This window comes from Ceratocystis lukuohia (genome assembly GCF_044167205.1).
Source record: "Ceratocystis lukuohia strain C4212 chromosome Unknown Supercontig7_pilon, whole genome shotgun sequence".
NCBI classification, from domain to species: domain Eukaryota; kingdom Fungi; phylum Ascomycota; class Sordariomycetes; order Microascales; family Ceratocystidaceae; genus Ceratocystis; species Ceratocystis lukuohia.
This window is the reverse complement of record NW_027263526.1, coordinates 1,192,758-1,209,658: the sequence shown is the minus strand read 5'-3', so window position 1 is coordinate 1,209,658 and position 16,901 is coordinate 1,192,758. Positions and strand designations below refer to the sequence as shown.

Here is a 16,901-nt window from a genome sequence, read left to right as displayed (position 1 = left end):
TAATCTCGATCGCCGACTTCGTCACTTGCAAACCTCTGCCAACTGGCTTCTCTATTATATACTATACACACATATACACACAAGCCCGCTATCCCACGGCTGCATACCACGGTTTCACGACGTCTTTAATCTATTCCTTTTAACTACCGATCTCCTAGCCGAAGAGGACGCACTTCCGGTCCATATCTGATCCCATATTCGTCTTTCGACTTCCCTTATACTCTTTCTATAAGACCGCGCTATAGACTATAGACACCTAGCTCGCCCAAAACTATGCGCCTATCCTCCCTCGTCGGCTTGGCTGCCGGCCTGGCTCCTACTGTCACCTCTGCCACATTGCTAGCATCTAGAAGTGTCCCAAATTTCGATTTTGAATCCTCGGATCATTATGTCTTGAACCTGCGTTCTGAAACAGACCCCCATGAAGTCGCCACTATCCTGGGGCTACGCTATGATGGTCAACTGGGTGCTTTAGATAACATTCATGTCTTCACTGGTGAAAAGACTGATCGCGATATTGTCACCGATGCTGTCCGTCGCAGTAAAGCTCGTAAGCGCTCTCTCGGCGAAATTAACGCTCTCAACAATGTGCGCTTTGTGCAAAAACAGAAGCTTAAACCCAAACATGAAAAACGCATCATCCCTCCGCGTCCCGAGGGCCACGTGGCGACTCCCCGTACCAACCCTCTTATCAGCCGAGACTACAATAGCCCAGGCTTAGGTCTAAGTTTAGCCCGCAGAAACGACGATGACGAGGACGCCGATGCCAAGGCAAAACAGACCGACATTATACAAAAACTTGACATTCAAGATCCCATCTTCAAGGACCAATGGCACCTGCTTAACACAAAGCAGCCTGGCCATGACGTCAATGTCACTGATGTATGGCTCGAGGGCGTCACAGGCAGCGGCTCAATTGTTGCTGTCGTTGATGATGGCCTAGACATGTACAGTAAGGACCTCAAAGACAACTACTACGCTGAGGGTTCCTACGATTTCAATGACCGTAGCCCTGAGCCTAAACCTCGCCTCTCTGACGATCACCACGGCACGCGCTGCGCTGGTGAGATTGCCGCCGTCCGTAATGACGTCTGTGGTCTTGGTGTGGCCTTCAACTCCAAGATTGCGGGTCTTCGTATTCTTAGCAAGATGATTTCGGATGCCGACGAGGCCGTAGCCATGACTTATGACTACGAACACAACCAGATCTACTCGTGCTCGTGGGGCCCGCCTGATGATGGCCGCAGTATGGAGGCTCCTGGTGTCCTGATCCGTCAGGCCATGCTCAAGGGAATCCAGGATGGACGTAATGGCCTAGGCTCGATCTATGTATTTGCCAGCGGCAATGGAGCCGCCAGTGACGACAACTGCAATTTTGATGGCTATACCAATTCTATCTACAGCATTACTGTGGGTGCTGTGGACCACAACGGTGATCATCCCTACTACTCAGAAAAGTGCTCAGCCAATTTGGCAGTAACGTACTCGAGTGGTAGCGGAGATGCAATTGTGAGTTTTTGCTCTCTTCTGTATTCCCCTTGATTATTTAGCTAACCCTCGTCCTTCTAAAATAGCACACTACCGATGTTGGTGTCAACAACTGCTACTCTGGCCATGGCGGCACTTCTGCTGCTGCGCCTCTAGCTGCCGGAATTTTGGCCCTCGTACTCCAAGTCCGCCCCGATTTGGGCTGGCGAGATATGCAGTGGCTCGTTGTCTTGTATTCCAAGGAAATCCACCCGGAAGATGAGAAACTGTGGCAGCAAACCACCATTGGCCGGAAATACAGTCACGTTTATGGCTACGGTGCCCTAGACACGTATTCCATTGTCCAAGCTGCCAAGACATGGAAAAAGGTCAAGCCACAGTCCTGGTTTTTCACCCCCTGGCAACACGTTAACAAGGAGATTCCCCAAGGCTCTGATGGCCTGGTCAGCGAATTCGAAATCACTGAAGAAATGCTCAAGAATGCCAACCTGGAGCGTATTGAGCATGTCACCATTACTATGAATGTCAAACACGAGCGTCGCGGCGACTTGAACGCAGACTTAATCAGTCCTAGTGGAGTTGTTAGCCATATATCGGCGCCACGCCGTCTTGACGCCTCTTCAGCCGGCTATGATGACTGGACCTTCATGAGCGTTGTCCACTGGGGAGAGCTTGGAATTGGCACGTGGAAGATCATTATTAAGGACACAATTGTCAATGATAAGACGGGTGTATGGACTGACTGGCACCTCAAACTCTGGGGTGAGTGCATTGACCCAGAAAAGGCGACAAAACTCCCTATGCCTACAGAGGAAGACGATGCCGACCACGACAAGATTGAGACCCAGATCGCCTCGGTATCCACTACTTCGATTCCCGAATCGACTATACCCGCCTCTGAGGGTTTGCCCACCACTGTGCCTACCGATCACCCCGATCGTCCTACCAAGCCTTCTACATCTGAATCCGGATCATTTGCCCCTTCTCCCACTTTCAGTGGAAATGCAACCTCGTCTTTGCCCACCTCAACATCTACCACCGAAGCCTCATCCTGGGTCGACTGGCTGCCATCCTTTGGCAGCAGCGCCCGTGTTTGGATCATTGGTGCCTCTGTGCTCATCGCCTCTTTCTGTGCTGGCCTGGGTGTTTACTTCTTCCTTGCACGTCGTAAGCGCCTTGCTAACGACTCACGCAATGCTTACGAGTTCGAGCCCTTGCAGGCTGCTACAGAAGACTCCCATGGCCTTGAAAAGGGAGCCTCTGGTCGTGCTGGCGGCAATTCTGCAGGCCGGACACGTGGCGGAGAGCTCTACGATGCTTTTGCTGGTGGCAGCGATGATGAGGATGAGTTTGACAATGTTTACAGAGACCGGCCGCAGCGCGCTGCTGGTGCTAGTTTTGGTGTTAATTCTGGCACGAGGTCGCTGGACGACGAGCCATTGCATACGATTGGTGATGACGATGATGACGATGATAATGAAGATGACGACGACCAGAACAATAGCAGTTCGGCGGGCGACTCAGACCGCGAGAATTTGCTTCGTGGGAACAACCGGGCGTAGGATCTAAATGTAAATGTGCATTCACATGCCCCATGCCTACCCAAATCAGCAAATCCTGGTTAGCATGGGAGATGGGTATGGATTAAGAGGAGCAATGGAAAGAAATAGCAGGCAAGCGAAGTTCAAACGACTTCCTAGAGTTTTTAACATGTTTTATTGTTCTGTTTTTTTTTTCACATCATAGTAGTATTGATAAAGTACCTACTAATAATGCCTTTGGAACAAGATTGTGCTGTTTGCTATGTCTTCTTCGCATTACGTATCTGTGCTGTTCATGTGATATGAGAACCAAAGCTAGAGAGTATTAGATCTTGGCTTCGTAGCTACTGACTCCAAGTCTACTGCATTTCAGGCCGTTGCCGTCTTTCCTGCTGTGCGATATACTCTTCCCAAGATGCCACTACATTATCATAGTATTCCAGATTCGCGTCGCACAGCCCAAGCAGCTGGTGGCGAAACTCGACACGTTTAATGCGATCAAAATCGCGGACTTCGCGGATCACCTCGTCGTTGAACAGTTGTGTGGTGCTCTTGGCACTCTCGGCCTCGGAACTGAGCATTTCAATACGTAGCTCGAGCTTGCGCCGACGCTCGCGACGTGCCTGTTCGTGATCAACACCGCGCGCGTCTTCGATTCGCGAGCGGATGGCCCCTGTGATGCCGAGAGTGTATGAGGCACCGCCGCTGCTTCCGCCACCGCCACGCATGCTCTCTCGTTCAGACGTGCTCTTGGTCAGGTACTCGGTCAGCTGCTCGTAGTCGAGCTGCTTCTGCTCACGGGTTTTGAGTAGAGATTTCATCGCACCGCAGTAGGCTTCCATGTCGCGCACGCTGCCAAGATATTCTACATCAGTGTTCTCACGCATTTGGCGTAGATTAGACGCTGTGCTATCAAGCGTAGCAGCAAAGTCGCGCACTTCGTATTCGATGCCTGGCTCCATGGCAATCAGCTTGCGGAACTGCTCGGCTAGCTCACGCTGGTCTGTCTCAAGATCTGATAGGCGACGCACTACACGCACTAGTATCTTCTCGATGCTGGCTAGATCTTCATCCAGCTTATCGGTCTTATCTCGCACTTCGTTAAAACGCTGGTCGGGCTTATGGACTTTGGTAAAGGCGTTAATGACGCTATCGGCAAAGGCATCGAACACGCCACCAGCGCCGGTGCTTCCATTTTCGCTACTCATAGAATTGCGTTGGTTCCGGGATCGCATTGTGGCGTTCCAATCGGGGCTTTCGAGAAAGGTGTGCAGAATCTTGGCTCGCCGTAGGTACGGGTGCATGGAGATGCGTGTGAGGAAGCGCTCTAGGCTTTTTGCCCGGCGGTTGGTAAACTCGGAGCCAAAGCGGTCACCACGGACATATTCCATGCGCTGTTTATCGGGAATGGGGGGAACGGCACAAGCCACAAACTCCTTAACGAGGGCCTTGTACAAGTAGACAAAGTCGGTGAACCGGCGGCGAACAGAGGAGATGGGTTTCTGGAAGGAGGGGAAATCGCTCTGAGGGGAGGGGGAAGTCCGTTGGTCAGAAAGGAGTTAAGGGTTGGCAAGAAGGAACTGAAGAGTAGCCTACCGTTGTGGTGATCAGATACGAGACAAAGGCGTCCTTGGACCCATCCTGCTCTTTAATTGGCGATGTCACCGTACACTCCAATCTGTCACCGGGCGAATCGCCAACGTCTATGTGAGCACCAGCATCAATATGAGCGGGAATTGGCGTGGCTCGACTGGAGCCCGCAATGATGTCATCGTCATAGTTGTAGGAAGACGCCGAGGAGGATGGCCGGGCAGGGCGAGAATTTGAGAAAGCGTCGTGTTCAGTGTCCCATGTAACGTTATCGAAATCGTTGTCCATGACGGCCAGAGAAGCGGGAGGGGAGATTTAGCGGAGATGACGGCAAGACTCGGGACGACAATTCAACCGATGATAGCAGATAACTAGCTGGAAATTTCAACAGGCTGGTGGTGATAATTCTAATCTGAGGAGTAGGAGAAGGGGAATAGCAAGTAATGAAAGATTGTCGGGGCAAAGAAAGATGATGACGGGCAAGGAAAAAGCGCAGTTGCCTTCGTGATTGATGAAAAAAATAAAAATAAAGGAAGAAATCGGAGTCAATCGAAGCGTGGACACAAAAACAAAGCAAAATTTGAGTACCAAGATGAGGATTTCTAGATGAGCCAAGAATAGGAATAAATATTTGCAAGTAGAGAAAAGTATTGGGGGAGAAGGAATAGTGAAGCTACCAAGACTACAAGTACAGATTATCACAGCAATATTATGACGGCAGGCACGCGGTTCTCCGTTTTCACTGTAGTGGGGTATTTCTTTTGTAATGCTATTGGACTAGAAGGTTCACGGGCGGCGGCACACAGCATGGGTGTAAAGTAAGGAAATAGAAGTAAAATATTTAGCACTCGCGGATTTTATGTGAGACGGATTACCTTTTGTCTTTACTTAGTCAAGAAAAGAAAAAAGCTAGATGGTGAGGAAGAAGCAATGAACAGACATGCTATCTAGCCAGGGTAGGGGCAGGATGACGATGGCTTGCTAGTTTGTCTCTTTCCTCTGCATTCAGAGCTTCTTCCCTGCCACCCCAATAAGTGGGTCTAAGCTTCCAGAGCTAGCTTTGAGTACTCTTTTATCACGTGTTATCTCACGTGCACATACAGGAGACAGGTTTCTTTCTATCTATTCAACGCTCCCAACATGCAGTACGACTAGCCTTGCTGTAATCAAGGGTCTATTCAGCTAAGACACTAAGAGAAGGACGGACTATATATCTTCTCGCGAAGCATCTTAATAATAATATAAATACTTCACCCATAAAAAAGGCTCAAATAAAGCAAATGGAAGGCTGCAGTGAAGAAGGCCATGATTAGGTTGAGAGGACTCATGTCGGAGAAGGAAGAAAAGGAAAAAAAAAATGAATGAGGGACAGTGTGATGCAGAAGAAACATTCACGCGCAAGAAACGGCGACGAGGAAACTTCAAGCATTGGACATGGAGATATAAAAGACGATAAATGGCTGAAGAAAACCGATAAAACAGGAAACTGATGGATCAAAAGAGAGCGAAGAATGGAATAAATAAAGAGCGGAAAAGTGAGAATTTGGGAATGCAGTTTTTTGAATTTTTTTGAGTGAAGATGTTCTTGGTAAATGAAAATCTGGTTAGAAAATAAGAGAGCGTCGTAAGACAGAGAATGGATGAATGTGACATGCACAACATGCCTTGACAATAAAAAAACAAAGAGAAAGCATCGTCTAGTCCGATCAATAAAATGGTCTTGTTGGTGAAGTTTGTCAAGAGGCGAAAAAAAAGAATAAACAGAAGAAGGAAAAAAAATGATATAGAGCAAAAGAAAACAAGAAATCAGCCATGGCCAGGCAGGGCGCTGACAGTTGCATACGAAAATGGGAGAGAGCCGCAGATATGAGAAGAGTAGTAAAGAAAAGGAGAAAGAAAAAAACCAAGCTCAAGGGGGGGGGGACAGACAGAAAGGCCTCATCACCTCAAACAACGGAAACAAAAATCGGGAGCGAGATGCATGATTGTGTGCAGAGTGAGAGGCAGGCCAGGGGGATCAATAAGAACACCCACCCAGACTGCTGACGCTACAACATAGTAACGGCGACACCACCAAGCCTGGCCCGAGTAGAAAGACGTAAGCCGTCAGTCTGACTAGTTTACCTGCTGTATATGCAAGAAGCTGTAATTTCCCAACAAGGGAAACCCTTTCGCTGTCCCCCACACAAACGAAAGGGGCATCATAATGTCTAAATGCAACAAACATAAGGAAACCAAGAGATCAAAGCAAAACTAGGAGCAAGCATAGAAAGCAAGATACAAAAGCCGACAAATACAAGCAAGCTAAGTCGATACACATGTCGTTGTCGTATTTCTTTAAGATGGATCATTGTCGCCATCTACTCCTGCTTTGTCTTGCTCTCAACAGCAGCACCTGTCTCAGAAGTAGGGGCGCCCTTGACCGCCTTTATGGTCTCGGCCTCAGCGGCTGCAACCTCGCCGGCAACCTTGGCCTCTAGGACATCGGGCTGGGCAGCCACCCGCTCTTCTCTCTCATCAATGTTGGCGTTGTCACGTGGCGCTGCCATACCAGTAGTCTCATGGACCTCGTCCTGCTTGGCCTCGTCCTCAATGAGCTCCTGCTGCTCCTTGAGCACTTCGAGGCGTTGCTTGTTGGTAGCTGCGCCCTCGGCGTTGTGTACCTCTAGCTCAATCTCGTGGTAGAGTTCCTCAGGAATCGACGACAGCACGTTCATGAGCGCGTCTACCTGGCTAGTCATGTCACCTGAATACATGTACGCGTTGCTGAGTACCAGCAGCGTTGATGGGACACCCTCTTTGAGGCGAAGGTTGAGCCAAGTCTGGAGGTCGGCCCGCATGCGAGCAGGGGAAACGCCATACGTGCGAATACCACGGCTAGCACAGGCCGTCTGCACCTCACCAGGGGTCAGATTGTCAATTCCCTCAAATGAAATGGCACGATCGTCACGCTTGATTTGGCGCATGCGGTGGCGCACCTGGTACCGCAACATGCCGTCGTTGCCCAGGGTACCTAGGTTCATGTAGCGACACATGCTGACAAGCTGAGGCCGTGAGAGATTGTCTAGAGTCAAGTCGTCCTTGAACATTTGGCAAATACGAATGACGGCAGAATCTTCAGGTTTCTCGCCTGTTGACCGCAGCTTGGTAAAAAAGTGGCGGAACTCTTCCTTTTGTGACGAAGCAATGGCTAGAGGTATACCGGTTTCCTGTAGGGTAGACTGCAAAAACGTGCTGACTTCTTTCCGGGTAGCACGCAGTATAGAGGCTTTGGCGGCCCTACTCTTGTCGCCCTCAAAGGTGCTGGGCAGCATTCCAGGGAACAGCTTCAGGGCAAAGGGCAGAAGCAGCTCAGCAAAGGGGACAATAACAAACACTGAAAAGGGGACCAGACGAGCAACGTCCTGCACTGTTCGTCTGAGCTGGCGATTCTCACGGCGAGTCAGCTCGTAACCAGCCATCATTTTCAGAGCCAGGCGTGTGCTGATCTTGACCTCGGCAGCCAGCAGCTTGCTACCGTCCCAGTAGTGATTAGCTTCGTGCTTGATCTTTTCCCAAAGAGTCATATTTTTCTCATGTTCTTCTTTTGCGGCAGCGATCTCGGCGTCGGTTTTAGGAGTGCTCAGACTCGCGTTACCGTCCTTGGACATTTGTTGGGATGATGTTTGCTGGGAGAGCTCGGCAGTAGCAGCAACAGTCTTGTTCGCCAACTCTGATTGAACCGACTTGGAGGTACCACTAGGCTCTTTCTTGAATGCAACGTCCCGGGGCAGGGGCTTTCTAGCTACCTCAGCGTTGAACCCTGGGGGGGGCCGGGAGGCATTCCGGGACGATGGGGCTCGGTTGACACATAGCGAGACGAGAGAAGAGATACGGCCGGCGTAAATAAGGGAACGGTGCGGGCATTGCGGATAAGAAGGGAATTAGCCGCGGCGAATTGTGATCTGCTCAACGAACGGCCTTGGGAAAAGGTGTTAGCAAGAAAGGTAAGTTAGGACGCAATTACCGAAAACATACCAACTAGAGGAGTAACCGTTCTGCGCGCGACAGCAGCAGTAGCGCTCATGATTGTGAAAAAGAAGAATAAGATATGAAAATAAAGCAAGGAGAGGTGCCGTGAGAAATGCCACGACAATGTAGAAGAAAAGAGAGTCTAAAAAGGCGATTGAGATTTCAACTCGCTTTGGGGTTGGGTTTTTTGGAGCGGACCAAAGGCGAGAAAAAAGGCGTAGAGTGGATATTCTTCTGGGTTACTATGAAATCTTAATGAAGGGGCAGAAGTATAAATAAGAGAGTCACAACAGGGCAGGTGTAGAAGAAAGAGAGAGTCGGCAGTTGAATTGGAGGTAATGCAAGCCAAGGCCCAAGTCAAGAAACGTAAGCTAAAGACGAGGGGCGGGCAGATAATATAAAAAACAAAGAAAAAAGAAAAAAAGAGTCAACCAAAAATGAAGTAAAAACAGAGGCAAAATCTTGGTAGAAGTTGGTCTTTACTCTGGCTTCGATTTTTACCTGGATGTTTGGATGGATGCAGCAGTGACTTGAGGGAAAGAAAAGAAAGCAGAAGCAAGCTTGGAGGGCAAAGGAAAGGAATGGCAAAGTTGTGTATAAGGGTCCATGACTAAGCACTGAGTTTTATTATTTTGGCATAACTCTAATTGTGCATGCACGCAGCGTGCTTCTATTTGTGCACCAAGTAGACTGTCAGCATACTTATGGCTCCTATTTTGTGCCAAAGGCGGAGTCGTGCTTTTTTTGCGCAAGTTATACCATGTACCAAATCTACCAAAGGGCCCACAATCCGCAGAACAAAACGAAAGTCAGGCAAGGCATTGGACCAAAATAGCCCCAAGTTTCTGTTCAGCAGCATAGCAAAGCCCCTAACTTTTACAGTAGAGGGGCGTGTGTGGGGTCTAAGCACAAGTATAGTTCGGCATAGGCCTATTACGGTACAGTACGAGTTCCAGTTCAACGGCAAGACAGTAGCGGCCCTTTTCCTTGCAATCCCACCCCTCTTTCCCTTCTCTCTTTCGTCTTCCCTCCAAGATGCCAGACTAAACAGAGCAGGCTGTCTATTGTCTGGCAATCATTTTCGAGCATATCTGCCTAACAAGAACCAAGAACACGTGCAGCTCACCAACCTGTTTCCTAGTAAGCTGGGTTTCTGAGCAAATCACATGTTTTTGGAGGGAGGGGTCTGGCTCAATATGCTTCAAGAAGAAAGAGGTCTCAGGCAGCTTCAAGGAGAGCTAGTTCTAGAATCAAGGCCTGCACGTTTTAGACCCTAATTTTCCTAGTCTGGGTTGGGTGGCAACAGAGACTTAGCAGTCTACAAGTACAAAAAGGTACAAGAGACAAAAATGCTTGCGGGCGAAGCCATAAGCTGAGACAAGAGAGAGAAGAGCGTCGGCCAGCTAGCCCAAAGTCTAGATGCATCAAAGCTGTCTAAGCAAAAGTGCTGCTTCCTGTCTAACAGTGTGCTGGTTCTATATCTTTTGTCTTGAGGAAATTTGGAGGTAAGACAGACAAGGCAGAAGACTGCTGATTTCATCCAAACTCTCCGTCTTGATCTCGCTCCATATGTTATATTGATTGCATAGAAGGGAGGGAGAACAAGGCCAGCCATACATACGCACGTTGTTAATGAGATCGGCAAAGTGCCTTTACCCCAGACTCCCTTCCCTCATGGGTGCTCTTTACAAGGAACTGGCTGCTACCATGCATCGGCCCTGTATTTACAGGTGGTAGGGGTAAGGCCACAGCAGCCGCAGCCTAGACACTGCGTAGGCTACAGTGAGGATAAAACAGCCTGACACTGGGACGGACTCTTAGCACCTCAACAAAAATGACAGTACAACATTAACTAAGACTACAGAGAAGATAGAGGAGACGAGGCTGACGCTGACGCTGACACTGGAGCAGGTGCTGATTTGACTGATATCGACAAGGCTGAGAAATATTCGCTTAAATTAGCCTCCAATCTTAGCTCTCCACTTGCTCAACAAGTCTTTGTCAGCAAAGCATGACATCTTTGTCGGGGGGCTTGCTAGTGGTTCTATAGCCTAAACTTGGCGGGTTTTAGGCGCAATCTCTTCCCCTCTAGCCCGTCTTTTTTCATGTTTCATCGCCTATACGCGTCCCTCAACAGTGGACGCTCTCCCCTTCCCCTCCCCCGCCCTCTAAGCCGACCCGTCCCTTGTTCCGTAAACCCATCATCACATGCCCGCATGGCACTGCACATCACACCGCATACACAAGACTTGGTCTTTCTATCAACATCTTGAAAATAAAAAGACGAAAACGCTTGCCTTCTATCTACTAGACACATAGCTTCTGTGATAATCATATTAACAAAAACATAATTAAATCTCTTTTTTTTTTCGCCTTTTTCATCTACTTTTCCCCACCAAATTTTCCGACATCGCTGGAGAAAACCCGTACTGGAGATACATGCTGGTCTATTTGCTGTTATCGTTAGGTTAGATAAACAAAGTCCTCCTTTGAAGGGGGGAAGGCTTCAAGACAAAAGACGACGAACAAGAGGTGCCGCCAGCTAGAAGGGAAGAAGAATCAAAAGAAGTAAAATCAAAAAATATTGATTAACAAGTTCTCACTTGCAAAATCCCAATTCTTTTCTTTTTTTTTTTTTTCCTTTCACCCTTCAACGATGCAACTACGCAAAGCCGCCCGCGTTATTCTCGTGGGTGCGCCTGGGGTCGGCAAAGGCACCCAAAGTGAACGTCTACTAAGGCGCTTCCCCCAGCTACAGACAATCAGTTCAGGCGATTTGCTGCGCAGCAATGTCAAGCGGAGGACGCCTCTTGGTAAGTCATCATTATGCTTTTACATCTCTGCCTTTACTCTAAGCCGCTCGCTAACAACCCTCGCTTTATCTTCCCCTCCCCGCCCACAGGCATCAAAGTCGAAAATACCATGAAGGCTGGCGGTCTGGTGAGCGACGACTTGATCCTGCGTGTCATCGGGAACGAGTTCTACCAACGCGGTTGGATCTCCCTTCCAGCCGGCCACAGTGCCATGACTCTCGCTAGCAGCGGCGAAGCCAGTGCTGTCGCCCTTGAGCCCGAGTCTGAGCCTCCACTGGCCGCCAGCAGCAGCTTTGTTGGCACACCGTCCATTCTCGAGTCCATCCCGCGACCCGTCTTCAGCGACGACCCCGCCTGCTCCTTCCTCCTCGATGGCTTCCCACGCACGCAAGGTCAAGCCGCCAGCCTGGACCGCGTCGTACCCATCAACTTGGTTATCTCCATCAAGACCCCCTTCGACGTGCTGCTGCATCGCATTACCAGTCGCTGGGTGCATGAGCCTTCAGGCCGCGTATACAACACCGCCTTCAATGCGCCGCGTGTGGCTGGTCGTGACGACGTCACTGGCGAGCCTCTAAAGCAGCGGAGCGATGACACGGAAGATGTTTATCGTGCTCGTTATGCCAAGTTCCAGGAAACGGCCGGGCCACTGCTCGAGCACTATGCGCGCCGTGGCCTAGTAATGGAAGTCGAAGGCATGAGCAGCGATGAGATTTCGCCCAAGTTATTTGAAGCGTTTGGCCGCATGTACGGCTGAGTAGGAGAGGACGAGATAATAATTATTCTCTTTTTGTCGTCCTTTCTCCCCCTTGTATTTGCCTCTGTTCTCTCTATATTTCCTCTTCTTGGCGTTTTGTATCTATGTCACTTTTTTTTTTTGCTTCATGTCTGGTTCTGACGGTTGGGCTGGCCGGAAATGTCTGTGGATTGTTTGAAGGTGTTTTTGCTCGTTTTCTCTATGCTTCTATGTGGTCTCCTCCTACTCTAGATGCTGCAGGTTTCTTTGACAGCGCTAGATAATCAAGCTCTTATCAAACAGAGAGGATGCCTTGTTGGTAAAGGGTTATCTATCTTAGGGTTAATATTATAAGTACGTTTTAAAAAATCATGATACTTGGATCACACATCAGACCAAAACACCGTAACCAAATCTTCAGGACTATAGACATAAGGCAAAGGAAAGGCGTCAAATAAGTAAAGATCAATGAGACAGCAAAATGAAAAGAAAAAGGAACAACGAAATGTGCATAGGAGAAAAGATCAAGTGACAGAAAAGAAACAAATAACCCAAACGACTTAGCCCCGCTTGTCTACTTTCGTAGGTAGTACATATCGCCAACTCGTTTTTAGCATTTACTTTAATGTATGCCTCGAGTTGCGCTTTGCCACCTCTTATAGCTTCTCAGCTTCTCACACGCCTACACACCTAATCGTCCTCGTCATATCTTGGTGCCGGCGTGTCTGGCACACCTCCATACGCACCTGGCGTCGGTGCACCATAATAACCTCCTGAGGCATATCCAGATGCGGCCGGCGTTGGCGCGCCTGCAGCCGGCGTTGGTGCCGAGTCCGCGCCCCAGCTATTCCAGCCTCCGGGCGTAGGCGCACTGAGTGCACCAGGGGTGGGTGCCGAGTAGGCACCAGGAGTAGGTGCGTTCATGGCTCCAGGAGTGGGGGCACCAAGCAGGCCAGCACCGGGGGTCGGAGCATCAAAGGCATGCGACGAAGAGCCTGATGCACCGGGTGTATATCCCCAACCATCGCTGGGCGCTGCCGGAGTCGCAACGGATGTGCCATAAGCAGGGGTTTTGGAGCCGCTGTTCCAGCTATCGCTGCCGTAGGCAGGCGTGCGGCCTCCATTGCCATACGAGTCATGTGCAGGTGTTTTGCCGCCGGAAGCAGCCCAGGCTGGCGTGCGTGAGCCAGAGCCGTAGGCCGTACGGCTACCGTCGTAGGGGTTAACAGTCCGGGAACCATCGGCCCAGGCGGGGGTGCGGGAACCCGAGTTATCTTGTTTCCAGGCAGGAGTGCGGCCGCCACCGGGAGCGGGAGTTCTAGAGCCCCAGGCAGGAGTGCGTTCCGACGAGTTATAGGCTGGCGTGCGGCCGCCAGTCTGCCAACTAGGAACTCTTCCACTCCCACTGCCACGATCACCAGAACCAGCACCGGCGCCAGCACCGTTGAGTGGCCGAGGACCGCCCTTGCCAAATGGATCAACAGGCTCACCAGTGATCTTGTCGCGGTAACTAAGGTGTTCTTTGCTCACAGATACAATCTTGTTGCGGGCATGAAGCTCAACACGCGCGGTGACATCGGTAGCATCCTTCACAATACCTAGTAGTCCCTTGTATATGCCGCGTCGGATTACCACAGTCTGGCCAATCGATCGGTCACGTCCCATGGGCTTGGGAGGCGGGCCCATGCCCTTGGGGCCATTGCGCTTCATGGCGGGGTTCATGGCACTAAGGTCGGGTCCGCCATTGGCAGCAACACGACCACCCTTGGCTGCTACGGTGGTGACGTTGGATGAGCGCACCACGAATATACCTCCATTCTCTGTTGTTTCATGGGTCTGAAGGAACAGGGTAGACCGGTGAATGTGCATAATGGTACCACGACGCTGCAAGTTTCCATATTCGCGCACTACGTCACCCGTCTGAATTTCAGCTGAGTTACGGTCCGCAGCGACAGCGTGGCGGCGGGGAGGGATCTTGTTGGGAATTTGAGAGGGGATCGACTGGCGAGTATCGCCATTCTGATCTAGAACTGTCATAGACTCGCGGTCAATCTTGATGATACAACCGACGGTGGTGGCGTCAAGCTGCACTATGTCATGCAGTGAATACTGGCCAAGCGTAGTCTGGCCACCAGAGTCACTAGCCTCCCGTAGATCACGGCTGAACACAGTGATTTCGTTGTTAGTGGTGTCTGTTACCAAGGTTACACGGTCGTCCTCAATCTTGACAACCATACCGACTTCGTCCTGGAATCGACTGCCACCAACAACTTTGACATGGTCACCCATCTTGAAGCGCTTGCGGAGATTTTTGGTGGGTACATCAATGGTTTGACCAACCAAGGTCCCCTCAATAACATTTAGAGTTACAATGTCACCGTGAACACCCGTGGTCCGACCAATGACACCCTTTTGCTCGCCTGAGTGTACTTCGACGACATCGCCAGGCAGGTACACCACAGTAGCGTTGCTGTTCTTCAAGCTAGCGGCGAGCGCCTTGAGATCTAGGCTTTCAGTGCCGTCCTCAGCGCCTGAGGCAAACTTGGTGACTTCCTCCAGCTTGGGGTTAACATCATCGATGATAAGCTGCTGGATCTTGATGTCCTTGACTTGGAAGCCGTTTTCAAATTCGTCACCGTTGTATGTCCACGTGTTGGTTGATGGGTTCCCGACTACGTTGCGAGGCTGGCGCTTGCGCGCCTCTTGTTCACTGAATAGGCGTTGGGGCGGACGAGGGCCAGGGCCAGCCGGTCTTTTGCGCTTGCCATCCGCGCTGGTAGTCTCCTCCCGAACGCCGTAGTCTAGACGAGGGATAAAACGCACACGCGCTTCCAGGCCGTTTTCCGTGACGTCAATGACCTGGGCTAGATCGCCAGCGTGCTTGAACGGTTTCCGGAGACGCACCCAAGCGCCAGGCTCTAGAGTAGGGTTTTTGGTTACTCTTAGCAGGTCAGGCATGTCCTTGATCTCGACCAGGTGCATCTTGGTACGCGGGTAGACATTCATGAGCCCCTCAAGAGCTGTGTGGACATCGGCTTGACGCATGGCCTCAACATAGATGTAACCCTTCATGACAGAGTCGGGACCAGCGCGCTCAAAAGCAGACGTGACCTTGAGCTCATTCTTTGTGCCCACTAGCTCGTCCATGCGCTTAATAAGTGAAAATACGACTTCGCGCTCCTTGCCTTCACGAGCCTTGACAGCCCAAATCTTGGGGTCATCAACACTCGGCAACAGCAGGCGCTTGGGCACAGCAGCCACGTCGCCCGGTCCGCGGCCGGAGCGACGGTTGCCATAGCGTTGGCGCAAGATTTCGGCCTGTTTCTCGGCATCCATCGATGCGGCCATATCGCGACGACGGTCGAGTTCACGATGGCGGCGGTCATCGTTGAGACGAGCTGCTTCGGCCAAATCTTCGGGATTATCTTGTTCGATGAAGTTGCCGACCTCTTCTTCGTCGAGTTCGTCATCTTCTTCCTCGTCCTCGTCGACCTCGGCTTCGATATCGAAGTAGGCGTTGCGGTGGTCCTTTCTCCGCTTGCGGCGGTGACCCTATTAAAAGAGAAGCAAGTTAGTTAGATAATGACACGTCGGATTTACATAAATTGGTTATGAGACTAGTAACAACGCAGACTGTCGTATTTTGGTGTACTTACTGACTGGACATCATCTTCTTCATCTTCTTCATCATCTTCCTCCTCCTCCTCCTCTTCTTCGTCCTCGACTTCCTCTAGATCGTCTTCCTCCTCTTCTGTAGCGACATTGCGTGTCTTCTGTGGCGCTGGGCTGGATCTATCGCGTGCCTCGCTGCTAGGTTCGACGTGCTTCTCGTTATCGTCCTCGTCATCGGAGCGAACTTCGGGCGCGGGATTGAAGTCTTCTTCCTCTGAGGATTCGTAACGGTCCGACATGGTTGGAATTGTAGTGGTTTTGCGAAAATCAAAAACGTCGAGAACTGAGGCTTTGTTCGAGATGGGAAATGGCGATGTTGTTGGTGAATACTTCTAGCAATTTAGCATGAGCTAGACGAGGCTGAAGCCACAAGGCTGCTCTGAAAGCTGATTGGCACAAAAGCTTGGTTTTGTTATTTCAGCAATTGCGACGATGGGTTTTGCGCAACAGCCAAAGAAAAGGGATTTTGTTGAGGGTTTCAAGGTAGAAAATTGTAAATTCCGAGCAAACTAGAAAAAATGCAAGAGAGTTGAAGGTTGCCGGGACGAATTTGAGGCAATGAATGAATACTGAAAAAAAGAAATGATGAGCAGAAAATGATGAAAATGTTGGAAACAAGGAAAGAAGCAATTCAATAGATAAATTAAAGTGACTTGACGAAAAATTGGTTGGAAAGAAATAAATGTTTGAATTGGGAAGCTTCAAGGCCACTGACCAGCACTACGTGGAAAAATGGATCCGGCTAGGATATAAGATGTCGCGCTAGAAAAAGCCGTCATCTTAGAAAAAAGGGAAAGAACGCGCTGCTATATTGTGGTGCTGACCGCTTTTGCGTCTGACCTGGCAGAATTCGAGTAACTTACCTTGCTAAAAGGCCACAACAATCGTTACCTCGAGTCTCCCAACTACATCTCCAAATGCGTCTCTTCATTTGTCTTTGAATCATTAATGAAAATGCCGCATTCTATTTTCTTAGGTCAGCATCGAGTCTACAAACCCAAGTGATTGTTTGTTAGTGAGTGTGATTGTCTACACGTGTTTGTGCTAGAA

At 50.1% G+C, this 16,901-nt stretch overlaps 5 protein-coding genes across 5 annotated transcripts; 2 read left to right on the top strand and 3 right to left on the bottom strand.

The window, feature by feature from the left end:
• Positions 1-273: 273 nt before the first annotated feature.
• On the top strand, positions 274-3,050 carry HOO65_070239 (Protease KEX1; the record flags this gene model as incomplete). The annotated part of the gene is made up of 2 exons (XM_071004886.1): positions 274-1,509; positions 1,575-3,050. 2 exons carry the CDS (start codon positions 274-276, stop codon positions 3,048-3,050), a joined length of 2,712 nt encoding a protein of 903 aa, XP_070856957.1.
• Positions 3,051-3,388: 338 nt separating this feature from the next.
• HOO65_070238 (Sorting nexin-4) lies at positions 3,389-4,907 on the bottom strand (the record flags this gene model as incomplete). The annotated part of the gene is made up of 2 exons (XM_071005021.1): positions 3,389-4,552; positions 4,626-4,907. 2 exons carry the CDS (start codon positions 4,905-4,907, stop codon positions 3,389-3,391), a joined length of 1,446 nt encoding a protein of 481 aa, XP_070856956.1.
• Positions 4,908-6,979: 2,072 nt separating this feature from the next.
• HOO65_070237 (LETM1 domain-containing protein mdm28 mitochondrial) lies at positions 6,980-8,685 on the bottom strand (the record flags this gene model as incomplete). Its single annotated transcript, XM_071004996.1, has 3 exons — positions 6,980-8,357; positions 8,408-8,579; positions 8,637-8,685. The coding sequence occupies 3 exons, from the start codon at positions 8,683-8,685 to the stop codon at positions 6,980-6,982; spliced, it is 1,599 nt and encodes a 532-aa protein (XP_070856955.1).
• A 2,771-nt stretch (positions 8,686-11,456) lies between these two features.
• HOO65_070236 (GTP AMP phosphotransferase, mitochondrial) lies at positions 11,457-12,200 on the top strand (the record flags this gene model as incomplete). Its single annotated transcript, XM_071001280.1, has 1 exon — positions 11,457-12,200. The coding sequence occupies one exon, from the start codon at positions 11,457-11,459 to the stop codon at positions 12,198-12,200; it is 744 nt and encodes a 247-aa protein (XP_070856954.1).
• Positions 12,201-12,869: 669 nt separating this feature from the next.
• HOO65_070235 (Transcription elongation factor SPT5) lies at positions 12,870-16,090 on the bottom strand (the record flags this gene model as incomplete). The annotated part of the gene is made up of 2 exons (XM_071004859.1): positions 12,870-15,731; positions 15,836-16,090. 2 exons carry the CDS (start codon positions 16,088-16,090, stop codon positions 12,870-12,872), a joined length of 3,117 nt encoding a protein of 1,038 aa, XP_070856953.1.
• Between the last annotated feature and the right edge of the window lie 811 nt (positions 16,091-16,901).